General features: G+C 44.7%; 1 protein-coding gene across 2 annotated transcripts in view; it reads left to right on the forward strand.

Annotated features, from left to right (window-relative positions):
* Positions 1-7,419: 7,419 nt before the first annotated feature.
* FNIP2 (folliculin interacting protein 2) overlaps positions 7,420-26,972 on the forward strand; it is a 130,328-nt gene continuing 110,775 nt past the window's right edge. For both annotated transcript variants that reach the window (XM_025267981.3, XM_025267984.3), the window contains exon 1: positions 7,420-7,675. In XM_025267981.3, the coding sequence (XP_025123766.2) occupies positions 7,572-7,675 (104 nt within the window). In that variant the 5' untranslated portion in view covers positions 7,420-7,571. The remainder of the gene's footprint in view (positions 7,676-26,972) is intronic.

The raw sequence follows: 26,972 nt of genomic DNA on the forward strand, positions 1-26,972 counted from the left end.
CTGTTTAAAAATAAACTTTATTTTTTTAATCAAAGGAAAACACACACACAAACACATTCATATGTATCATTTAAAAAGTCAAACAGTATTAAAAGGCTTATAATAAAACCCAGCAGCCTCCTACTCCACCCTTCCCCTCACCCAGGTCCAGCCGTATAGGCTGCCGCCTTCAGCTTTTCTAGCTAGTTTCACTGATATCTTCCTGCATAAATTAAAAAAATTATATGCTCTGTCACTATTTCTTGATTTTCCAATTTAAGACTTTGTCTCTTGACCTCTTGCTATTGTGAATAAATTGACTCTCCGCCCCTTACCCCAACTCTACTTTTTTTCTTCCCTCCCCCAACACAGTCACACATAATTTCTGTTAAATCAATAACTGACGTTACATTAGTGGGACTGCACAAATACTGTTCACTCAATGACCAACAGCCACCAATTGCAACCACACTTTTTCTTTTCCTTCCCAAGCATACTTTTTTCCTAAAGTTAATAACCGCCTCATTTTATCACTTGTTTGGTTTTCCAGCTACTTATTGTTCATTTTTCCCCAGTGCTCCAGCATCTGTGCACATACTTATAAAGAATATATTCCTGGACTTTCCTGGTGGTCCAGTGGTTAAGAATCTGCCTACCAATGCAGGGGACACGAGTTTGATCCCTGGTCCAGGAAGATTCCATGTATGACATGGCAACTAAGCCTGAGGGCCATAACTACTGAGCCCATGTGCTGTAACCACTGAAGTCCGGGTGCCCTAAAGCCTGTTCTGCAATAAGAGAAGCCAATGAAGACTGTGCACAGTCAAATAAATAAACATTTACATAAATAAGTAATTTTTTAAAAGAATATATTCCTATGCTGGAATATTTATGTTCTGTTTTTCATAGCTGCCTCTTCCCTTCTCCTTCCTGTCCCTGGCCTGGCTGTTTTCTAGAAGCCCTGGGTCACTCCTTCCTGCCACCTTACTGCCTTTCATCCTAGTATTATCTTGCCTTATCTTTCCTTTTCTCGTTTTAACTCCCTATTTTGCTAACATACCTCTTTCATCTGCTTGAGAAAGAATGAAGGTGCCATGTTTAAGAGCTTATGTATCTAAAAATGTGTGTATTCTACACACATACTGAGTTATGGTTTAGTTTGGTCAAGGGTCCTAGGATGAAAACAGTCTTCCCTCTGAAAGTTTAAGGTGGGGCTTTGTTGTCCGCCACCATCAAGAGCGGCCAGGAATGACTCTGATGCTGTTCTGAATCCTGCTCCATTTTTTCAGGATTAGCTTTTCTCTCTGAAAGTTTTTACAATTTTTCTCCTTACCCAAGATGTTCTGAAACTTATGATGCTATGCCATGAAGCAGGATTCAAGAAAAATGTATTGTTCTAGGTGGGCCCTTATCCCTATGGGAATGCCTACCCTTCAGTTGGGGCTTCCCTTGTAGCTCAGTCGGTAAAGAATTTGCCTACAGTGCAGGAGACCTGGGTTCGATCCCCGGGTTGGGAAGATCCCCTGGAGAAATGGCAACCCACTCCAGTATCCTTGCCTAGAAAATCTCATGGACAGAAGAGCCTGGTGGGCTGCAGTCCATGGGGTTGCAAAGGGTCGGGCACGACTGAGCGACTAACACTTACTTACTTACCCTTCAGTTATGGGAAATTTTATTATTTCTTGGGTAATTTACTCCCCTCTGTTTTCTCTGATCTCTTTTCTAAAGGTCCTATTAGTAAGTTCCTGGATGAATTCTGTAACATTCTCGTCTTGTCTTTTGAATTTATCATTTTTTCCAACTTTATCCCTCAGTTCCTTTTACTGAGTGTTTTGTTTACATCATCATATATTTAATTTTTGAGAGCACCTTCTTGTTGAGTGTTCTTTTATTCATTGCTTGTCATTTTTGTGTTACAGGCATATCTTCCTTTGTCCCTCACATGCTATTCATCAATTACAGCTTTTTTTTTTAATTAATTAAGATTTGGTTGCATTGGGTCTTTGCTGCTTTCTGAGGGCTTTCTCTAGTTTTGAGGAGTGGGGGCTACTCTTTGTTGCAATGCTTGGGCGTCTCATTTGGTGGTTTCTCTTGTAGAGTACAGGCTCTAGGGTGGGCAGGGCTCAGTAGCAGTGGCACATGGGCTTTGTTACTTTGAGGCATGTGGGATCTTCCCAGACCAGGGATCAAACTCATGTCCCCTGCATTATCTGGCAGATTCTTGTCCACTGTGCCACCAGGGAAGTCCCATCAATTACAGCTTTGAAGTCTCCATCTCCTTGCATTGTCTCTGTTCACCCCAGAATGCTTTTTTGCTTCTGTATTTTCCTTACCATGTTACAGGTGTTCATCACATGGTTTGTGATTGTTTGGACTTCTGTTCATACTGAAGAGTGAAACTCTAAACATTTTATGAAAGATTGTTGGTGTGGAGCACTGATTTGTGAAATCCATGAGCAGATGCTCTAGTAGAACACTGGCCTTCCACTGGGCTCCCACCATTGCAAACGTCGGGAGAGCTTTTCTCTGACACCATCTCTTTCTTTGAGCGAGGCACTCACCTGATACCCCTCTTTGGTCTACGGATGGATGGACAGGGCCTGGCTGTGCAGGCTAAGGACAGAAAGGACCTGGAATCTAACTAGTTCACGTGGAAACCCTCACCCATCCTTCAGGGACCTTCACCTCCCAATGGCAGAGGCTTCAGAGTCTCTGGGGGGACTGACAGGCATCTTCATTCTTGGGTTTGAACTCCTCCTCTGATCAGTTGGTTACTCCTCCTTCATCCACTTTCCACCTTCAAACACTTGTCCTTGGCCAAATGTTTGTGGAAATCTCTCCCTCCCTTTGTTTTTGTTCCTTGCAGACCAACACCTTGGCTCACCTTTGTCATTTTAGTGGGCTTTGAAAAACTGGGGAGTAGTGCAAAACATTTATGGGCAAATCACAAGTTTAAGCAGAATTCTAAAGTAATTCTTGTGCAACAAACATGGCTAAAGCATGGGTGGTATTGGAAAGCTGGATGACTACTGGCTAAATACATGAACTAGATAAATTCCTGTAGAATTAATGATTTAAGAACAACAAACTATACTGTTTGTTGAATTACTGACTTAGGTGCTCATCAGATCCACAAATGAAAATCCCTCTGAAATAAACAAATGAACAAAAGAGGGGAAAAAAAAGAAAGAAAAAGGAAGGAAGGAAACAAATATATTATGTGTAGCTGTTTCTATCTACCCAGGTTGCCGGATGAAAACATGACTATATTCATCTTTGTACTTTCCTCCGTCCTCTAAATTTTATGCACTGTGTATGAGTCCGAATGAGCATATGGGAGAGGGTTTCTATATTTCTCCCAAGACCTCACCTATAGAGGTGAAATAAAGTCCACAGAATCTGAAATAAGTGCATTAATTTAAGAGGCTTTTATTGAGTGCTGGATCGAAGTTACACACCTTAGAGTCATTAATAAGCAGGTAAGTGTTACCTGAAAAGAAGCTATCTTTTTAAAGTTTGGAAGAAGGAAGCATCTTGTGGGCAATTTTTTAAACCAAGAAGTAAAACTATCATATCAACATTTTTACATTTAATTTGTTCAAAAAACCACATGCCTGATGCCTGCTATCTCACAAGATCCACGAATGGAGCTGGAGGTGCAAAAATCCATAATCGTCTGTTCTGTCAATAGCTGTATTCAAGGGACCGGGTCCATCTGGGTAATATTCCTCCAAATTTAGGAAAATGTGGAATAAAAAGTTGACTTTTTTATCTTTAAACATCGTAAAATTTAGTTCAAAATTATTTTTACCATTCCTTTATTCTTACCTCCTGTTAATAATTTGAAAAAATTATGACAAAAATACGAAAACAACAGAACAGGTCCATTGGTGATGACTGTTTTATCTGGTACACTGAGGGTTAAGCAGGTAGGGTTTTTTTGTCTCAAATGACAAGGAATCCAGGACAGAAAACAGGACCCTCTCTTATATGCTGCTTTTGGCTTCAGATACAAGAACCATTATCTCATCAAATGAGGGGGAAGGTTGGGACTATTATCTCATCGAATGAGGTACAAGGATTGTGCCTCAGAAATGTTACCGAGGGCCACACCTCTCTGCTCTGGCTGGTTTCATGCTCAGGCTGAAGAACAGCTATAGCATTACAAAGAAGAAAAAACCCCACCCCTCTCCTTATAGCTATCTATGAAGAGTGAGGAGACTTCCAGAATGTCTCCTCTGCCAGCTCCTTTCCCTCTTGCCTCCTTGCCTAGAATAGCCTCCCATTCCCCATTAGCTCACCTTGCAAAAGCAATGGGATTACCTGTAGATCATTCAGACTCAGTTTGGGCACAGTTGGCTTGCCCTGAGGCACCCTGGGCCAGGAGAGGAACAGACACCTGAACAAGACTGGGCTTCTATTGGGAAGAATGGGTAACAGGTATCGGGTAGGCTAAGGGACAATGACAGTCTGATTGTAGAAGCAACACACCTGAAGCAATTTACAGAACTCACACTGATGCCAGGGAATGCACACCAGGACTCAGGATGGACCAGGACAAGGAAGTCAGCCTTGTCCACCTTAGTGCTGTTGTGTATCTCCAAACGTTCAGGATATTGTTTGATTTCCTCCTCCTCTTGATGCCTACAGGATGAGCCAGCAGATGTATTTTCCAAAACGGAGTAGGGTGGGGTGGGTGAGATGAATAGAAGGACCAGTGCTGGAGCCTGGGGTGATGTCAAGCCTCAGGAAGAAGCAGTGACCCACAGATGACAGGGGGCACACGGGACTTCAAAAAAGGCCTGAGATGGCCAAGAGGAGAAATAATGAAAGCGAGGTGCTAGAGCTGTCCAGAGTTGCCTCCCAAAACTCAGTTCATTAGGACTTTTATAACACTTTAAAATCCAAGGCAAGAGAGGTGTGGCCAGAACTAGGATGAGGAACAATGTGGTGTTGAGAGGAAGCAAAGTGAGAAAAGGGCACCATTTCAGTTCCTTTTTTTCTCCCCTGAGAACGTTCTTAATAGCTTTAAACGCACACTTTTTCTTTTAGAGGTGCCCAATCAGGTCCAAAACTGAAGATAATGGTGGGGCAGGCTGAGTTTTTAATTGCCTCTGGTGAGTGTTCCTGCACCCTAGGATGGGGCTGGGACAGAAACAGCCCTAGGAAGTGAGGAACAAAGGTCATGCCAAATTCCTCTACAGTATGCTGTTACAAAAGCTGCTATGCACACTACAGAGTGTCCAGATTTTACTTTCAAGAATAAAAGACCTGACTTCCCTGGTGGTCCAGTGGATAAGAAGCCACACTTACCAGGTGGCTCAGTGGTAAAGAATCCACCTGCCAATGCAGGAGACTCAAGTTCGATCCCTGGGTGGGGAAGGTCACCTGGAGGAAGAAATGGCAACCCATTTGAGTGTTCTTGCTGGGAAAAATCTCATGGACAGAGGAGCCTGGTGGGCTACAGTTCATGGGCTGGGAAAGAGTCAGATGCTACTGAGCACACACAGCCAATGCAGGGGATACAGTTTTCCCTGGTCTGGGAAGATCTCACATGCTGCAGAGCACCTACGTCCCTGCACCACGACTACTTCTGAGCCTGCGCCCTTGAGCCCTCAAGCAGCAACTACTGAAGCAAGAGAGCCTAGAGCCCATGCTTCGCAATAAGAGAAGCCACCACAATGAGAAGCTCGAACACCGCAGCAAAGAGTAGCCCCTGCTTGTTGCAACTAGAGAAAGCCTTTGTGCAGCAATCAAGACCCAGCGCAGTCAAAAATAAAACTAAAAGAATAAAAATTAAAGAAAAGAAAAAAGACTTTTTCTGACCAAGGACATGGTAAGGGAGGGTGGTATTTTGCAGGCTATGTATTACCCAGACCTTGTCTTTAAAATAAAGTTGTAACAGATGAGACCAATACCTGGAATACCAGATACTGACCAATACTGGCAGTCCTGTGGAGTACCTGCTTTCAATAAACAGAGAGAACAGCAGAGCTGCAAAGCAGGGGTCTGTGCACACTCCATGGTGGGGAAGGATGAACCAGCAAGAACACTGAATCCACCATTTTAACGGTAAAAATCTGAAGGAAAAAAACAAGTTTCGATTTCTACCACCTTTCCCTTACTTTTGTGAAATTTCATCACGTCTTCACTCACAGCTAGTATCTCACCAAGGCTAGAAACCTATGCAATAAAAATTGATAATGCAAACTAAAATGGGCCCAGAAGAGATATTTTTAACTATTTCTATTCATGGAAATACATTTGCCTTTTTGAGTCTCCAGTGGTCCTCCCTCAAACAAGTCTGAGGTGAAGCACTCAGAGTCTGCTGCTCACGAAGGACACGTAGGAGGCAGAGTCGGATCTCAGCTTTTTTTTTTTTTTAAAGCTGTGGAGCCGGCGTTATAAGGCTTAGGTCCTTCACAGCCCCAGGCTGGAGTGCTCACGGAGATCAGGTGCGGCCGAAAGGTAAGTGAACTCAGGTACCATGGTTAAGTTCTCCCTTCCCCACATCAAACATCGTTTGCCGTTGGTATCAGACTAGGATGTGGTCTGTTAAATATCAGGAGTGCAGTCCCTTGTTATAAAATAGCGTAAATTCCTAAATCCATGTAGTGAACTCCACGTGCTTTTTAATTTCACGTGCAACTTTTTATGTAACTATGGAAATGGTGGCCGAAGACGCCAAACAGCAAATTATACGACCACATTTTTTAAATAAATTAAAAAGAAAACTCACAAAAGCAAGCCCATACGGCATATGTACCAGTACCCTGGGTGTGGTGAGAGTCCACTCAACCCCCAGAGCACGCCTCCGGTGAACGAGCCCGCGCACCTGCACAGTCAGGACCCAAGTTCAGGGGCTTTGTCTCCAAACAACAAAGACCCGCCCTGCAGCTCTCCAAACGCTTCCAACTGACCCCTGCAGCCTCGGGAACCCCGGCATCCCGCAGAGCCGCGCGCCCCCGCCCCACCCCCACGGGACGCCGTCCCCCCCGCGGCCCCGCCCCCCCAGCGCGCCACTACCACCAACCCACCTCCACTCTGGGCCCCGCCCCCGGCCCCGCCCCCTGCGCCCCTGCCTCGACCTTCCCGGCCCACCTGAGCCGCCACCCGACTGTCCCCCTTTCCCCCTTAAGCGCTGCGCCCCTCCCCCGCTGGGTCCCCTTTAAGCGTCGTGCCCCACCCCGTGGAGGCTCCCGCCTCCCACACCGCCCCCCCCTCCTCCCCGCGCCGCCCCGGCCCCTTTAAGCGCCGCGCCCCCACCCACCCCCGAGACCCCCGCCTCCCGCGCCCCTCCCCCGGTCCCCGGCCCCCGCCCCCCGGTTCCGGGGCCGGGCGGGGTCCTGGGGCCAATGGCTGCCGCGCGGCGGCTGCGCTCCTCCCGCGCTCCTCCCGCGCCGGCGGCGGCTCCTCCCGCAGGGAGAACTGTCAGCGCGCGGCGGCGGCGGGCCAGCCCCGTCATATGACCGGCCGGCGGTCCCGGCGCCGAGCACAGCTCCCCGCGCCGCGATGGCCCCGCCGCCGCCCCCGGCCGCGCGCTGAGCCGGGCCAAGGCCGCGGAGCCGCAGCCGCAGCGGAGCCGCAGCGCCATGGCCCCGACCCTGCTGCAGAGGCTCTTCAACAGGAAGGGCGGCGGCGGCTCCGCGGCGGCGACTGCCCCGGGCCGGGCGCCCCGGGAGGGGCCAGCCTTCAGGTGAGGGGCCGGAGACAGGCGGGCGGGGGACGGAGGGGAAGGGGATGGGGGAAAGGAAAAGGGGACGGGGTCTCCCAGGCCGCCGCCGCCGGCCGCGAAGCCCCCGCCTCCAGCACCGCAGGCCCTGGTCCGCGCGGTCACGGGCCCCCTTCCCGCTCGCGGTTGCCGGGACTCCCACGGTGCCGCCCGGGGGCCTGGGGGCCGCGGTGGGGGCCGGGGCGCCGCTTCGGCCCTATTGTGTCCGTGACTCTGCTCTGAACTTGGAAGCGCGCGGCGGCACGAGCGCGGCACCCTCTTTCTCCCTGGGCAGGGGACCGGTTCTCGGACGCGTGGATGGGAGCGTGTCGTATCCCCGTCGTGGGGGCCCGGCGGCGCGTGGTGTGTGCGGGGCCCGAGATGCTCTAGGAAGTGGCCGAGGGAGGGGGCTAACAAAGCTGGGGCGTGTGTGCTCGGACCTGCCCTCCCAAACGCGCCCCCGGAGACGCGCCACTCGCCCGGGGGGCGCGCTGGCATCTTGGTGCCTTAGGTTGATTTCTCTGGTTCGTTTCCCCGACAACCTCGTGCGGCGGCTAAGACCATAATTCCCATTTTACAGCCGGGCAACCTAAAGTCACAGAGAACCGAGCAGCTTGTCTGGTGTCTGAACTTGGATTTCACTCGAGCTGTGTGACCAGACAGTCCAGTCTGAAATCTCTAGGCTCGTCTGCTTTCAAGGGCTCTTAAAAGAGGCCTTTTAATATTGCCTTTCAGCACGCTTACGTTGAGAAGTTCATTTCTTTCCCCTTAACTGTTGTTTTCCAGCAAGTATTTTAGTGAACATCTACTTCCAATCCTGACACTTTTCGGCTAAAATGTCTTGCAAAAAGAGTTTCAAGTCTTCCACTCTGTGCACTAGGTCTAGACTTAGTGTAATAAGCCTTTTAAAAGTTTTAAGTGAAACTTGGAATACATTTTGGACTAAGTTTTATGCTCTAAATTTTGCTTTTCTTAAATTCTACTCACTGAAAGCACACAAAGCCCCTGGTTGCAGTTATGTGAATATTACCAGTATTTAGCGTCTGTGGTGTGTGTGTGGGTGTGTGCTGTTGTTTGGAAGGTAATTTGTGAAGACTTGACACACCTTCGTTAAATTCTCCCGTGTTCTGCAGGTGAACTGAATCGTTAAAATTAGAGTAGGGCATTCTGCACCTTTCACTGCTGTGGATCCTAGTGATGCTGTTGCTTCTGGGAACGGTAGAATTACTTCAGGCTCAGGGTGTGTAATTTCTTCTCTTCCTCCAGTAACCCAGACTTGGTGGGGGCTGGGGGGACAAAGCCTGGAGGGAACAGGGCATGAGTTACAGCTATCTCTGCTTGAGCAGCCCTTGTCTAGGGTGTGAGAGCCCCAAATGCCGGGCCATGGTTTGCCATGCTCTCTGCTCACTTGCCCACAAGTGTTTCCCTCCATCCACAACTGCAATGGAGTGTATTTTGAACCAAAAAAATACTGTGGCTATATTTAGGCCCTGGCCATATTAGGGAAACTGATTCTAACTTGGTGGGAACATTTTCAGTATAGCGTTCTGACTTCCTGTCAGTGTCTAGTGAAGAACACAAAATTGGGCCAAGGACTGGTTATGGGTTTTGTCTTTGTTGACTGCTTTAGGATTTTCTGCAAGTTTTGGAGGTAAATGTGTTAGAGAGAATTGGTGATCCCAGGACCCTTCAGCAGTGTGTCTGCTGTGGGCTCACCTTGGAAAAGGTGAAGTAAAGACTCAGGATGATGAGGGCAAATCAACCATGACACGTCACATTGACCCGGGGCGCCAGGGCGAGTCTTTCCTCCTGCTTTCTCACCTGACTTAACTCTCAGATGCTGTGAAGCCATCCTGGGAAAGCCTCCTGGAAAATGTTCCAGTCCTGCCCTGTATAAGATTTAGCCAAATAGGACATGGCTTGTGCTTTCAGGGGAATGGGTACCTCAGACGGGTGATGAGCTGCCCTTGGGGGCTCTGTGGTTGTATAGATTTCCAGAAGTTAAGGTGTAAACCTTACCTTAAAACTCTAGCACGCCTAATGTGGATTTAGTGTTTTTCAGTGCGTTTAATTGCAGGAGCTAACTTGTAGATCTTGAGAAGGAAAGGAAGATTCAGGTAGGCTTTGGGGGCAGTTTTGTAGCATAGATTGCTATGTATTTGGGGAAAAACCTAAGTAAAAATAAGGTCCAGTTTATATATATACATATTTTTGTTTTAGAGGTTTTCTATATCTTCTTGCAGTGATGGACTTCCGCTAGTTATTTTAAACTTTTCCCTACTCCTCCTCGGTCTTGCCCTGGATAGTGCTCTATTAACCCTGGGCCTCGCCACGTCCCTGACCTCCCAGCCGTCTTTATGTCCCTCTGGTTCTCTGGAACTTATTAGAGAGGAACTTTGAGGACCAGGGTAAGTAGCTTACCTTGCAGGTCTTTTTCAGATCTTTGTACTTCCTGGGCAAAGAATCATTACATTTGAGATTCCTTCTTACGTGTATTTCTTTGAGGATCTTGACAGGAAGCCCATTTCATAGCTTTGAGGAAAGAGCTTGCTAGGAAAACAGGAAAAGAATCAGAAGAGATTGAATTTATAAGTTTGAGAGAAGGAATTATGATTATGGTTTTTGTGAAGTATAAGCTCCATTTAAAGTTATAAAGTTGCATTATGGTCTTGAAATTTGAAAGAATTCTTCTTTTTGCTTTCACTTTTAACTAATTCACACACACACACACACGCTTTTGAATTTTTTCCAGAAGGATAAATTAGAACAGAATGAGGTTATGTGTCTGGCAGCTCAAATAAGAAATAGAATTGGGTTCCTGGTTGCCTTGCATCTCAGGTCAGCATGTTCATTTTAGGAACTTTTAAAAGCCAAGATGTGTCCACCAACTTCTTTCATGTCTTCTTCAAGTTTGAAATAATCTTATTTTTAAATGTTTTTGGTAAATTAGCGGACCAGTTTCCACCTCAGATGTGTGTGTAAGATGGAGGTGGAAAAGATCATGGGTTATCCAGTGTCTTATTTGGGACCAGGTAGATGAAGGAAGTATGTGTGTCACCTGGGACGTGAGGGGTCAAGAGAGCGTCTCAGCCGCTTGGCCACTGACTGTGTAAGTGCTGGGAAGAGACCCCACCCCCACACCCCTCCAGTCCTGAATATTTGAAGTCACATTGCCTAGTTTGTGCTAATCCACATCTTCCACGTTTAAGTCACCTGCTCCAGGGTTAGTATAATTTAATCCACTTAACCGTTATCTGAGAGGGTCTGATGCTTAGCTCGTGGGTGTGTGACTTTGAGCTCCACCTGTACATACCAGGGTAGGACATCTAAGGACAGCAGGTCCTACACCGACATGCATCAGCAGCAGAGAACACACTGGAAACTGTAACAGGAAGATAATTCAGACGCTGATAAGGAGCACACTCTTGTGTTAAGTACCTCACTGAGGACACACTGTTCTCATCCCCGCTGTGACTGAGGGCCAGGCCAGGAGTTACTCTTCCCTCTAGCAGGAGGGCTTCCACCGGCCCACCCACCAGCTCCCAGGACGCTAGCATCTAACGAGATTTTCCTGGGGTAAGGGAGGAATATTCTGGAAAAAACACAGCTAGCTCCACTATACCACATTTTTAATGATCTTTTTAATAAGACACGTGACATATAAATTATGTGATTCGTCAGTACACCCACCCCACCGCATCTCCTGGTCCTGAGCTGGGCCCTGGAGGGTGTTAAGAATTTGGGGTCAGAGTCTAGCTCATAAGGTGGGTTCCGTTCAAATCACCTGGAGGACCAGTCAAGGAGGCCATCAGTTTCATCCTGCTTTGTGCCACCATGTGTGCATACAGACCCGCGTGTCTCTCCATTTCTCTGGGCCTCAGTTTTTGTCATTTGTAAGTAAGGTGATTGGATCCTTCCCGTGTAATAAGGTTGAGATAGGGAGGTAATATATTTGAAAATCTTGTGAAAAGAGTAAAATGCAGTACAGAACGATTTTAAGTATTACCAAGGGCCTCTTAACTCATGGAATTCAGTATCACTCATATTGAGGCTTTTCAAAAACTGAGCTGTTTTTCAGAGGCTGATTTCTCCTTTACTTAGTTGGTATACTTGAGACAGAGCTGAAGCAACTTGTTATTACTTCTCTTTTTTACCTCGATGGTGTTGGTCATGAAACAGATTGAATTTTCAGAGGAGTGCTAAGACCCTCATCAGATCTGGATGAAGGTGGCTGGGCAGTCAGGATTGGCTTTAGGAGTGTGGTATGTTTTTCAGAATTATTTGCAAGTTTTTCCTATCAAGAATAAAATCTTATTTAAGTGGAAAGGAAAAACTTGTTAGGTGAAGTGATACAACTGGATGGCGGATGGCACTCTGCAACTGCCAAATCTTTATTTTTTGACTCTGTACATATACATGTACATGTGTATTTATATGTGTACATGTGTGTGTATGTGCACATGCAAAGGTGTTCTCTAGAAAAAGTAAAAACAATATAAACTTGTGAATGATATTGAAGGTAGGTGTGGGACCACACACGTGGGAAGAGGGTGAGCAGCCCTGCTACCAGGATTTTAACAGCAGTGGTCAACCAGTGGGTGACATTTTTATTTGATTCTTCTCTGTTTTATATTTGGTTGGTATTTTGGGTTTTGCCCTAATGAATTTGTGTTACTTTTGTGATTTAAGTTATTTTAAATGTTAAGTACACTCTGGGGTATTTTCCATTGTGAGGTAGGGATTAAGTGTAAGATTTGCTGAGAAACCCAATTTGTATTAAAAAGTCTTTATAGATTTCTCTTCTTTGCTACAATAACTGGTAGTTCCTGTTATTAAGAGTAATATGCTGTGAATTTTAATGTACTTAACACCTAAGTTCTTGATGATCCTTAGGAGGCCAGTTTAATTGGTGAACTTGATAATTGAAGGCGATATTTGTGTGCACAGTTTTTACTAGTGGGGCAAGTTTCCTGCCTCAGCCAGCATGGTGTCCACCAGGGCTCAGGAGCTGCAGCCAGGTCCCCAGGTGATCACCTGGATTAAGAGAGATCTAACTAAGATTTATTTGAAGTGTGTTTGGAAAAAGGTAACACAACTTTTTAGATTTGGGGGAAGCTTGAGTAAGTTTAAGGGGCTGGGATTGGATGTTTTTAAAGCTGAGAGACGTATTACAGTTTTAAGTTCTGAATGTGAAATGGTCGTGTTACATGTTGTCATTTGACTTAGCAGGTGGTCTCGAGAGATGGGCTGGGCACGCCGTCTTTTAAAGCACAGAGGGTAGAGGTAAAGAGGGGCTGATTTCTGCCACCGTGGATTTGGTATGTGTTTCCCATGGTCTGCCCATCAGATCAGCCTAAGGAAGCCCCTGGAGTTTTTTTTTCCTTGGCAAAGGAAGTCGTAAAAGGTTGTCCTTGTGCTCCTGAAATGATCTGGCTGTTGGTGTGAACTCCTGGTGGGTGAATCTGATTTGAGAACTGGTGCTGTGCGATTTCCCCAGACACTGTTTTTCTTGGTGTGGGCACAAAAGAACACATGTTTTATCCTGATTGTCTGAGTCCCTTGCTGGCATGAACGATCAGGCCTGCACCATGAGATCACATCCTTGGCTGTAAAAGTCAGTCTTTCCCTTTGTGGATAAGAATGCTAAAATATCTGGTGAGTTCCTACTTACCAAGTGTTCTTCTTATCTCAGGTTTGTGAGAAATGATTATTATGTAAAAAGAGGAAAAACAGGATGGACTTTTCCAGCTAACTGGGCATGTAATGGTGACTTCCCTCAACCCCACCCTGTCTGCAAGTGGAACATCCATGACTCACCGCTCGGGCCACACAGACACTCTTTTGCAGCGTATGGGGTGGGGGCCGGATGAGGGTGCAAGGGGGTGGGCTGCCGTCCCTCTGTGTTCAGCCGGAAGTGTCCAGCTGCCTCTGTGATGGACTCCTAGGAAGGACAATGTGCCATCTCACACATCATGCTATTTCTTACTGCACTTTATGTTTGTGCTGAAATAACACAATATATTAAGTGCAATAAATGCAACCATTAATACTCTGATGTTTTGGGTATGTGTTAGATGGCAGGTGCTTTCTGTTACATGAGATTTCAGTATTAGTGTGAGTCTGGATCCCCCGCTATCATGTTTCTCTCTCTTTAACTATATGCTTTTCATTCATAGATACGTTTGGAATATTTTTCTAGTTATTTGTCCCTGAATCTTGCTTCATATGTAGATCGTGCTCTGGAATTTGCACCCAGTGTTGTGTTATGAAGAGATAGGCGCCTGCTTTATGAAGATGATTTTATCCCCACACTTAAGACATTTTCATCATCATATAAGAGCATTTCTGTATTTGAGAAAATACACCTTTAAATCAGTGACCACTAGTGTCTGATTATTTATGGATATCTACTTGAAAATGACCACCAGTTCGAGCAGAGCGGTCACTGGGGCAGTAGAAATTCATCCCCCAGAGCTGATGGGGGTTGAGGGGAAACCTGCATATCTGGTGGGAACCTCAGCCGAGTTTCTAGTGAAGATAATTGTATGTTGGATATTAATGTAACCACACATCCATCACATGTGGACAGCCTAAGTAAACTGTGTGTTGATGATAGAAGGATTTTTCTAGGGAAATTGATAGTCCATTTATTTGAATATACCCTAGGTTACATTGTGTAATCCAGCAGCCCCCAACCTTTTTGACCCCAGGGATGGGATTCATAGAAGACAGTTCTCCCATGGACCAGGGGAGTATGGGATGGTTTGGGGATGATTCAAGCACGTTACATTTATTGGGCACTTTATTTCTATTATTATTACATCAGTTCAACCTCAGATCATTAGGCATTAGATCCGGGAAATTGGGGATATCAGTAATGGGTATCAGTAGAAATGGAATATATACATGAATTTACTTGACAATTTAGCACAACCCAAGAAATATACTAACTTTAGAAGTATCTGGTTTTCATTGAAGAAAGTGTACTCGAAACCCTGTAATGCTAAATGCTACACTGCTGAGATTTACTTGTCAAACAATCACTGTTTCGTTTTATTTAATTGTGACCTACTCTGACAAAAATGTGTGTGTTTAAATGTTGTATCCATGGAACTTTTCACAGAACATATTTTCATTTATTTTGATGGTTTAACAAACAGAAAACTAGCATTTGCTTACAAGTACACATATGTTAGTTAGATGGAATTTGGATTTTTGCATTTCATTGGTGAATTTTGCTCACTAAACTTTTTGTTCAGTTGTCATGGCGACTGTGTTTCTTCACAAGTTGGAGACAAGTTAGACGTTAACCTGCATATTCCTCAGAGATGAAACAGGTGTTGATTTAGGATGTGTTAGGAAGAAGCAGCAAAATCACCAGTCTAATCAGTTCTGCCTTTAACACCTTACACTTACCTCAGATTGCCAACCATCTTTCCCTGGGTGTACCCAGAAAACTGAGCGTTTTGTTCTGTCATATGGTTGAAACCTTTGGAGTAATGGGAAGACATTAGTGTGTTTGATTTCATCTAGCTCTTATTTGACTATCCTCATTTACTCAAGTTCTCTTCTAAAACAGGATTGAGAAATAGTAACAAAAATATCGTTTAGCCAATTTAAGCATACATTTGAGTAATTGAATGAAATAAGAAAACATCCATGTAGTGGTTAGATATGGGAATTCTTCTACTCCTAGCCCTCCTGTCCCAGCTGTAGTGCTTAATACAGGACCTGGCAGGAAGTTGTACTTAAATGCTTGTTAAAGGAATGAATGAATGAATGAATGAGACTTTTGCAAGCAGACGATCCTTAAAGATTCTCTGGTATTCCAGAACCTGATCTCTTGATAGACTGTGTTGTTTTTTTGTTGATGTTTCTGATATGCGTTTTGTCATTTGTCAAAGGAATCTTGTTATAGACAATGTGGTTTCCTTCTTTCCATTAATATGAATGAATTCTTTTTCTGATATAAAAATAATGAGGTAGATACTCTAAAGAGACCTGTTCACTCCTTAAAAAACAAAGAAACATAAAAAAGACACTTAAGGGACTTCCCTACTGGCTCAGCAGTAAAGAATCTGCCTGCCAATGCAAGAGACATGGATTTGATCCTGGATCTGGGAAGATCCCACGTGCCACAGAGCAACTAAGCCTATGCACCAGAACTATTGAGCCTGCGCTCTAGAGCCCAGGGACCGCTGCTGAGCCCATGTACCACAACTACTGAAGCCTGTGCGCCCTGGAGCCCATGCTCCACAGCAAGAGAAGCCTTGACAATGAGAAGCCCACACTGCAGCTAGAGTGTAGCCCCCACTCACCACAACTAGATAAAGTCCGTGTAGCAATGAAGACCCAGTGCAGCCAAAACTAAAAATAAATAAAATGATCAAAATGACACTTAAGTAATACATCTAAGACTTAGTTGTGAAACTTCATAGCTGTTGAAAGCAGCCTATAGGAAAATTATTTAATAGTATCTGTAAACCTCTAAAATTACTAGCAAACTGTTTGCTATAAAACTATTCTATGCTATTTAGCATTATTGAATTTTCGTGTGGCTTGGTAAAACTGAAATACATTATAGAATGAAATTAGCTAAATGGCTCTTTCAAACAGAAGATACAGCACGTGTGCTCAGTCACTTCAGTCGTGTCTGACTCTTTGTGAACCTGTGGACTAGAGCCCACCAGGACCCTCTGTCCCTGGGATTCTCCAGGGAAAAATACTGGAGTGGGTTACCATCCCTTCCTCCAAGGGGTCTTCCCAACCCAGGGATGGAACCCGAATCTCCTGCGTCTTCTGCATTGCAGGTGGATTCTTTACCACTGAGCCACTGGGGAACTTAATTCTAAAAACAATGTTGGTATTCTAAATCCTCAGAGATGGTGTTTGCAGGCTGCAGGAAGTAAGTGCAGCCTTTTGTTTAGAAAAAAAGGTGGCATCTTCTTTGAATTCCATGCATGATGTTTCCATCTGAAAAACTCATTTAAAATGGGTTTATAAACCTGGCGTGCCCTTTAGGAAGAGATGGCCCAAACTGATGTGTCATTGGCAATGGCCTTGGTGAGTGGGGAGGGAAGCCACGAGCAAACATTTCCCTGGCTTAGCAGGCAGTGCTGTTTGCTTTAGGCTGGTGCACTGGTTGCCAGGGCCGCACGAGCCTGCAGAGGGCCAGGAAAACTGCCTGGTCCCTTCCGTGTGCGCAGGGCCCCGTGGAGACCCTAGGAACACCCTGACCTGGAACAGGTCAGCCCTGACCTGGAACACTGTGTGCCACTTAGTGCCACGAGCTCCTGAGAAACAGCTCACAGATTAAATTACGATTGTGTTCAAGGTTAACTTTTAAATGCACCTGATTAAAAATCAAACAGTATAAAATGGTATACATTGAAATACAAGTTTCTCATTTTACACCCCTAATCTCTCTTTCCAAAGGCTACCTTTATTATTTTCTATACTTTTATTTCTTTTTATTTTTGGCTGTGCTGGGTGTTTGTTGCTGCATGGGTTTTCTCTAGTTGTAGCAAGCAGGGGCTACTCTTCATTGCAGTGCGTGGGCTTCTCATTGTGTGACTTTTCTTGTTGCAGAGCACGGGCTCCAGGGTGCTCTGGATTCAGTAGTTGCAGCACGTGGGCTCAGTGTGTGCGGATTCCTGGGCTCCAGTTGCACAGGCTCAGTAGCTGTGGCACACGGGCTTAGTTAGTCCTTGGCATGTGGAATCTTCCCAGACCAGGAATCACACCCATGTCTCCCACACTGGCAGGTGGATTCTTTACCACTGAGCCACCAGGGAAGTCCAGGCTACCCTTATTATACCAGTTTCTTTTAGTTTATCCTTCTGGAAATATTCTGTGCAGACACAAGAAAAAACATCACCTTTCATTCACAGAAATGGTAGTTGGTATACACACCGTCCAGCATGCTGCTGATACCTGCCTAGTTTCTGCTGACTGAATGCACATAGAAAACTTTATTTAACCCAGTGGTTCTCCAGTCTGGCTGGACATCACAGGACCCCAGAAAGATTTAAATGCCCAGAGCATTCTCCGAGATTCCAATTTCATTAACCCTGGTTGTTTATGGTCTGTCTGTATGAACATCCTACTTGGGTACTTTTAGTGTGCAGTCAAGTACACAGCCCTCTATTGATGAATGTTTAGATTGTTTTCCGTCTTTTTTTTTTTTTTATTAGAGATGGTGAACATCCTGGTCAGAAGATGTTTATGCAGAAGCTCAAGTATCTTTCTAGGGTTAGGATCCAGGGTGGAATTTCTGCCAAATCACTCTCCGGAGATGCTGCATCTGCCTACGCGCCTAGCCGTGTAACTGTGTGTAACACTAGAGCAGCTGGCTGGTGGAGGTGATTGAAAGTGCCCTGAAGAAACCGTGCCCGTGGGTGGACTGTACCTTTTACCGGGGAGTTACTGACCCCCCCGTCTAGCTTGTATTTTGGGGCTCGAATGATTTAAAAGAAAAATGTTCTCTGCGTGAAGGTGTTAAAAAGAAAAACCAAAAAAAACTTTCGTACCTGGAGATGTTCTTTAAGCATGATTCTTACAATGATAAAAATCTAAAAAGAATTATACTTGTCTAACAGCTGGAAAGTAGCTAAATTGTGATGTTAGCTTCATAGGATATTATATGATGATTAAATGATTATGGGGACTTTATTAATATAATTAAGTATTTTAATACAATATATAAAATATATTAATGCATATTTAATATATCAACAAATACATAAAATACTAAATATATATCATGTTGATTATAACACATGCTACATAATATACATAAATAATGATATACTTATATAAATATACATATAAAATGTTACAATTAATAACAATCAAATATTAGATATGGTAAATAAAAATCTCAAAATCAATTGGTTCCTACAATATGAATATATTAATAAAATACGTAAATGTATGACCAAGGACTAGAAGAAAAACAGAAAAATACAAGAGTTGATGTGATGGGGTAATGACCTTGTAGGTAAATATTCTTTTTAAAAAATTCCTTTACTATTATAGCATGGGCAATAAATAAAAATTAAGAAAAATTCTTTTATAATGCAAATAGCCATTTGTGGTTTTAGAAATATGTTTTTGTATTCTAAACCTCATTAACTATGGACTATCTGTGTAAGTGGTGTGTCTGCAGTCTTTTAAGATGCCTGCAAGTAGCTGCTTCTCCGGAGTGTTTGAGGAGCCCCCAGTGTCTGTGGAGGAGGGACCATTTCCTGTGCGCTAGGCGCCGGGCTGCCTGGTCTTTGCTTACATCCTCTTGCAGTTACCCTTTGACAGTGGGTATTTTATTAGCTAATTTGTAGATACAAAATTGTAATAATCTACAGATAAAAACTGAGGCTTGCTGGAGATCAATGTCTGGTTAACTAGTGGCCCTGGGAATTTAAAACCCAATTCAGTACATGGTCTGTATTCCTTCTCTACAGGTTAATATTTGAAGTTCCTAAGAGGTTTATAAGGAAGTGTGAGGTCTAATATTTCTAGGGAGCTTCCCGTTTAACTGTGCAATGATGGATACCAAGTTTAAGAGCTAACTGGTGGTACAAAGCAGTGAGTAGAGCAGGACCAAGTGCACTGTCCTGTTCAGATGGCAGGTAGGACTGGGGGCTCTTTAGTCTGGCTGCTTAGAGGCGGCTTCACCCAGGAGTTAAGACCCGAGGGGTAGGACTCAGGGCTGGAGAGGCTGGAGGTGCGTCACCTCGGCAGAGTTCCTGGGTTAGCGAATGGATCAGATTCTTTGAAGTTAGAGTGCTTCCAGGAGGCAGGATCCACCGGCCAGAACGAGCAAGGCCTTGCAAGCATTATATACATGTTCAGTTTTAAATTTCGGTGGCCCCAAAGAATAAGTGGAGGTCCTCAATCTGTACTTGGAGGGTTAATAGAAAGAGTAGGGAATCCGTTGTGGATTTGTATTCTTGAGTTCAAAGCCAGCTCCCCCCACTTATATCGTAGGGCACACCTGTCTTAGTTTTTTCTTCAGTAAAATGAATGTAAGATGGCTTTTCTTGCAAGGTCCTGAGGACTAGAGAGCGCACGTCAGTTACACCTGCTGCACAACACTTAGCACCTGTCAGGCCTTCCATTCACAGCAGGTCTTGTCACTCTCAGAGTCCAGTGTTGCCTGCCTCTGCTTCCAGCTCCTCCAGCTTCTTCCTCGTGTTAATCCCGACTCTGGGTGATGTCCAGACTGTGGGGAAGTGGCAGGTGGCTTGTCTTCATCAGGAGGTGGTGTTCCTTCCCCGAAAGCGCTGGGGAGCCACTGCAGGTGTGAACAGCAGTGGGTGAAGCAACACAGCACAAATACTTTCGCTTCAATTTTGGTGCCGCATCCAGATCAGTGCAGTTTTACTGTGTGTGATATTCCTTAGTCTCCCCCGCATCCCCAACTCCAGGCTTCTCATCTCTGAACGGAAGAACAAAATGGATACAAGCTGGTAATGTCACGGTTCCCCTTTATGGTTCCCCTCCCAGCTCGTGGCAGAATCCATACGTGTAGGGAGTTCACTCTCTCTTTTTTTAAACTCTTAAGAATCTGTTACACACATAGTTTTGTTTTTTTTTTGTTGTTTGTTTTTTTAAGATTTATTTGTTTGTTTTTGGCTGTGCTTGGGTCTTCATTGCTTCTTATGGCTTTCTGTAGTTGTAGTGACCAGGGACCGGGGACTGCTCTATTTTGGTGTGTGGACTTCTCACCGTGGTGGCTGCTTTGTTGAGGAGGAGATGGGCTTCAGGGTGCGTGGGCTTAGTTGCCCCACAGTATGTGGGATCTTTGTGGACCAAGGATCACACACATGTCCTCTATACTGGCAAGTGGATTCTTAACCACAAGATAATCAGGGAGCCACACCGTCCCCCTTTTAAAGTAAAGACTTTTTTAAGAGTAGTTTTAGGTTTACAGTAAAACTGAGGAAGGTCCAGAGTTTTCCCCTTTATTCGAATGGTACTTTTTTTTTTTTTTTTTTTACCAAGGGCCAACCTACCTCCACACACCGTCATCACAAAGTCCTTAGTTAACTTTCAGGTTCATTCTTGGTGTTGTATGCTCTGTGAGTTTGGACAAATGTGTAATGACACGTTTCCATCGTTGTAACATCATACAGGGTATTTTCATGGTCTTAAAATCCTCTGTGCTCTGCCTTCTCCTCCCCCCTCCCACTCCCAGTTATCTCTTTTCATAGCCCAGGAGTTCCTTTTCTTCCCCTAAGTGGTTTTCCAAGTTTTGTGAAGAGCTGAACAGTTTCCTAAAATTTCAGACCTGTGCCAAGGAGAGGAGATTGCGTTTGAACACGAGTTAGATTTACAAACAGAAAAGGGATGGACAAGGGGAAAGAGAGAGGCATTTGTCTTGGAAACTAGACGAAGGAAAAGCTTCCAGTTGTCTATAATCTCACCTAACTGAAGCGCTAAGGACTGACCCTAATTTCAGTGGTGGTGGAGGTGGTGGGGATCTTAGTTTCAAAAACCCGCGCCCTCTGCCTCCTCCAGCTGACACTGTTACAGACTACCTGGTGCCTGGAGATGCAGCCCACCCACAGTTCACAGCCTGTTCAGCATCCTGTCTTCCTTCTTCCAAGCAACCTCCTTCCCACCCAGGTGGTGCTGGACTTTGTTCTTCCAGCTGATGACCGCCCGCTGCTCCGATTGCTGCAGCGAGGATGGAGTTTTACAGCCTGGACCATAAAAGTCAATATTGTGTTTAACACAGCGGTAGCCACGTGAGTTGGCCGAAGCTTGCCTTGACCGCTAGCGTGTTTGGTAGCTGTTTTAACAGCAAGGTTCGAAATGAGCACTGGATTATAAGGATTGTCATGGCCCAATCAGCAGACTGTGGTAGGTAGCATCCTGGAGGGAAGTCTTGCTGTCCGTCCTGTGTTAGACCTCCGCTCTCTCCCCATGTTTTAGAAACCTTTGTGTGAAGAGCCCTTGGGCTCCAGGACTCAGAGGTACTGTTGGGGGTGGGCACAGTTATCCTTGAGGATAAAATAATAGGATTGCTCCTCCCCATCTGAACAAATCCAAAATATTGTTAAACTGTCAGTTATCACCCCTCTGCTCAGAAGATTCACCTTTTCTTCTCATCCTAGAAATATCTGAGCTGTGGGACCTTGACCACCTCTGCCCTGAACACTGGGACAAGCAGGCTTCATAGTTGTTTGTTTTTTTTTTTTTTTTTTGCTGGCTGACATTCTTAGTGAGGGTCTTTCCTCACCATCAGATTAATTCCCATGTGGCCTTTTGGGGTCAGAGGAAGAGGTCACTGACCTACATTGGTTTAGGCCCTGAGATCCACACAGCTGGTTTTCTCCATCAGCTCTTGTGCGGTTCTGAGCCTGGCGCAGTCCAGCTTCCCAGATTTAAGGCTGAGATCAGGCATCAAAGTTTGCAAGTAATTATGGGCTTATCTGTCTTGCACTGCGTTCTCTGCACGTAGTTTCCAGGGGGACCTGACTTGTACGCGTGGAGGAATGTGCTTGAGGCATGTTTCAGAGAAAAAGGGAAAGGATGTGAAAGGGACAGGGAATTGTCAACAAAAAGAGTAAGTGATTCTTAAAAAGGAGTAACATATAACATTACGTGTAGGGTTTGAGCCTAAGTAACCCGGGCAAATGGTAGCATAATTAATGCAAGTGGAGAAATGACTTGAAAAAAGGAATGTGTATGTTTGTTTTTGTGCATGAACTTGAGGTGCAGCTGAATACCCCAGTCATGATGCTCAGGAGACAGTGATTGAGGGGATATTTTAGGCTAGTATTTGCCAAAGGGGCCTGGGAAATGTACATCTCTCTCTCAAGACTTTTCTTCTTTCTTTTTTTGTAATTAAAAACATTGAGGAACTTCCCTTGTAGCCCTGTAGTTAAGGCTCCATGCTTCCAGTGCAAGAGGTGTGGGTTCGATCCCTGGTCAGGGAACTAAGATCCCACATGCCTCATGGCCAAAAAATTAAGGTATAATTGGTAAATAACATTTTATTAGTTTCAGGTGTACATCGTGATTTGCTATTCATGAATATTGTGAGGCAGTCGCAATAAGTGTAGTTAACATCTGTCAGCTCATGTAGTCACAAAAATGTTTTTTTCCTATCACGAGAACATATAAGACCTATTTTCTTAGCAGCTTTCAAATATGCAGTACAGCATGAACTGTAGTCACCATGCTACGTCCTAAGACTTTTCTCTTTCTAGTCCCTCCCTCAAAATTACTCTTGTCCAAATTCTGTTTGCTCTTCCCCACCCAGTTCAAATGCTACCTTGACAGTTTTGCTGAGCCCCAAGTGGGCACACCCCTCCCCCCAGCCCCTGCACTTACTGTTTCTTTGTTTGGTCTTTGTGCCACTGACAACATTCTACCAGCTGGTTTTCTAATTAACCAGACATGACCAGATTATACCTTGCGTGCAGGAGACATCATACGTCCCTGTAGCACACAGCACAGAGCTGAGGACGCTGATTGGAGCTCAGTCAATGTTTAAGTATACTTAGTCAAGCCTGGCTTTTTTTAGCTAGTATTACTACTTAGAGGAATATAAATTTATGAGCCATTCTATGGAAGTTCCTTTCTGTGCGTAAACTTGCCTCTCTAAAGCTTTTAAGGACATCTCCCCGGGCTTCCTCTGCAGAATTTAACCAGTACGCGCGTTTATCCTGTCTGTGTCTGTGTTTACCCCTTCTCTTCTTTCTTTCCAGTTACAGGGTTATTTAATTTTTCTTCAACCTTAGAGGCTTTTCTATAGACCATTTTATCTTTTTCTATACTAGTTCCAGCTTAGATTCCTGAGGTTCATCACCAAGAAATGTATGATGTATTCTCTTAACAAGATACTTTTTTTTGAGAGCTTGGGTTTGTCATCAGAATAGCTTGAACGCCATCATTCTCTAAACTGACCAGACCTTTGCTCAAACTGAAACTCATGTACTTATCTGATGTTCAGAGAACCTGAAAGAGCTTAGTGTGTGTTCCCTTTAGTTGGACATTTTCAACAGGAACATGTCTAGTGCTGTCGACACGTGGCCCTGTCCCTGCCTGTCTCTCTCTAGATCAGCCATGAAGAGGTTGAGTTCACTCTCCACCCATCACTGAAAAGACCACACTGTTTACACTTCTCCTTCCAGAGAAATGTTTGCTTATCCCTACTTCTGTTTTCTGGTCCTAATCCATATCTCTGTCCAAGATAAATATTCTATTGGCTTCACGCTGTTTTATCCTCGTTAAAAACGAATGACCAGATACCTGCAGTTCATAGGGTGAAAATGTTAATGGTGATTCAGACTCGGATGAGTAAATGAATGCTTGTTTTGCTTTCTCGTGTCATAGTTTAAAAAAAGAAGCCACCTAAGTTTACTTGTGCATGAATGACATACACTTACAACTTCAGGGGGCTCTCAGATGTCTGTTCCTCTCATTTGAATTTTGTGGATGTCAGTTTTGAGATAAGTGGGCTGACTAGGACTTGAGAGTTATGCGTTTCACCCATAAATTGTGGCTGCTTTCATATGGTGTTGAGAGTTGACAAATGTTTTTTTAAGTTTTTTTTTTTTATAATTTTTAAATTTATAATTGAAGGATAATTGCTTTATAATATTGTGTTGGTTTCTGCCATCCATTAACATTAATCAGCCACAGGTATACATATGTTCCCTCCCTCTTGAAGCTTGCTCCCACCTCCCACCCATCCCACCCCTCTTGGTTGTCCCAGAGCACCAGATTTGAGCTTTCTGAGACACACAGCAAATTCCCTCTGGTTATTTATTTTAAATATGGTAATGTGGCTTTAATTTCCCAAAGAACATAGCTTAGTTTGGGAGGAAGCTCCAGTAGTCATCCTCTGCACCTTTATTCCATGAGAGTATTGCCCTCTGTCTCCTAGTAACAAGTTACCCAGCATCAGAGGAGTTGCAGTTTTGATCTTCAGGGCTTCACTTCTCCTTTTGACTTTTTGTGGTTTCCTCCTCCTAATGCTATATCCTTAATTTGCCACATTAATTAACTCAGATGAGGTGATTTCTTAGTGGGGTATGGGGACAGGAGGCCCGAGGGGGAAAGATTATTTTCTGAGTACTGCTTCTCAAGGCCCTAAGGTCACTTTTATCCCCATCTGTGATTTGATCTATGCACCTGAGGCAGAGGCACCTGTGGGTCCAGATGCCTAGGGGTGGGAGCCCGTTGGGGATTGGAGTAGCTTGTGCTTCGATGATGTTGAGAAAGTCCCGCCATGAGGTCCTGTTAATGGAATCATCTCTCCTCCTTGGCAAAGACTAAGAAAGACATGTTTAGCCCAGGAAATGTACTGGTGATGGTTTCAGAATAGTAACAAGCCACGCTGGAGGGTTAGGATACTGCAGTTAGGAACCACATCGAGACATAAACCGGTTTCCCTCGTGGATTTCTTTTCTAAAAATCATGCTGAGAGAGAGGTGAGTATTGGTTAAATGTGCTGTTGACTGTTGAAGACCAGTGTTTCAGAGAAAGGATCATTGATGATGGACTTAATTGTAATAGTTCACATTTACATGGATTTTATTTTCCAAAGTGGTGCCGTAAATTTCACAAAACAGGACATGGGTCCCCTGGACTAGGAGGTAGGTGCCTGTGCAAGGTGAGCTAGGTTGGGGACACTGATCTCTGGGCTCCTGCTTTGTGCTACAGCCAGTTTTTATCCCTACAAGTTTGGCCAGGTCCCTTGTTTTTTTTTTTTTTTAATTTTTATTTTATTAGTGGAGTGTAGTTAATATACAATATTGTGTTAGTTTCAGGTGTACAGCAAAGTGATTCAGTTATATATATGTGTGTGTATCTATTCTATCCCAGATTTTTTTCCCTTACAGGTTTTTATAGAGTATTGAGTGGAGTTCTCTGTGTTATATAGTAGGTCCTTGTTGATGAACTATTTTATGTATAGTAGTGTGTATGTATTCATTCCAAACTCCTAATTTGTCCTTCCCCCACTTCCCCTCTGGCAACCATAAGATTGTTTTCTATGTCTGTGAGTCTGTTTCTGTTCTGTAAATAAGTTCATTTGTATCATTTCTTTAAATTCCAAGTGTAAGCGGTATCATATGATGTTTGTCTTGCTCTGTCTGACTTCACTGAGTTTGATCATCTCTAGGTCCACCCATGTCACCAATGGCATTATTTCATTCTTTCTATGGCTGCGCAATATTCCATTGCGGATGTGTACCATATCTTCTTTATCCAGTCCTCTGTTGACAGACATTTAGGTTGTTTCCATGTCTTGGCTGTTGTAAGTAGTGCTGCTGTGAACGTTGTGGTGCATGTATCTTTCTGAATTTTTATTTTCTCTGGATATATGCCCAGGAGTAGGATTAGAAGTGGGGATAGACGGTAGATCTGTTTTTTTTTTTTTTTAAGGAAACTACATACTGTCCTCCACAGTGGCTGCACCACTTTACATTCCCACCAGCAGTGTAGGAGGGCTCCCCTCTCTCCATACCCTGTCCAGCATTTGTTTGTAGCAGTTCCCTTGCTTTGTACTTGTTAAAAATTGTTATGAATTTGTAATAAAATGTATTTTATGTTTTTTAGTTATCTTGGATAGGTATTCTTTTGTGTATCCTTGAACATGTGCTCTTTTCTGGTATTGAGGTGCTCCAAGCCATTAACATATGACTCTTCAGATTCAGGCCTAGATTTCTGGGTGTGGCTGGGCTGGTCCTGCTTCTCCTCACTGTCCCCCAGCCCCCACCCTTCTTACCCCAGTCAGAGTGAACCTGTCTCGGTTCCTCCAGCACTTTCGAGCGTTCTCTTTGTAAAGCTCTCCTTGGGCGGACCTGGCCTCTTGCCTCCACCTCTCAGCCGCGGGCTGTTGCTCAGTGCAGGGCAGAAGTGGCCGTGGGCTCCGCAGCCTGACTTCGGCTCTGCGGCACCGACGCTGTCGCCGCCACACATCTGTGTGGTCTTGGTGCTTTCCTGAGCCTTGCTGTGCTGGGCTGCTGTTTCCTTGCTGGCCTGGTGGGACCAGCACGACCACTTCGTGGCGCAGCCATGAGGCTCAGATGGGGCTGCCCTTGCAGGGTGAGAGCCATGCCTGGTCCCTGGTAAGTGCTCTGACCACCACCCCAGGGGACAGCACAGCCCCGCCACGTCATGCCCATCACCGTGCTCAGCACCGCATCCCATTGGGGTGTGGTTTCCTGTGCCAGATTCTGCCGTGACCCCGCAGAGTCAAGGGGACATGCTGCACCCGTGGATGGTTCGTGCCCTTTATTGGGCGGTGGGGGGTGGGGAGGACAGT

This window comes from Bubalus bubalis, chromosome 17 (genome assembly GCF_019923935.1).
Source record: "Bubalus bubalis isolate 160015118507 breed Murrah chromosome 17, NDDB_SH_1, whole genome shotgun sequence".
NCBI lineage: Eukaryota > Metazoa > Chordata > Mammalia > Artiodactyla > Bovidae > Bubalus > Bubalus bubalis.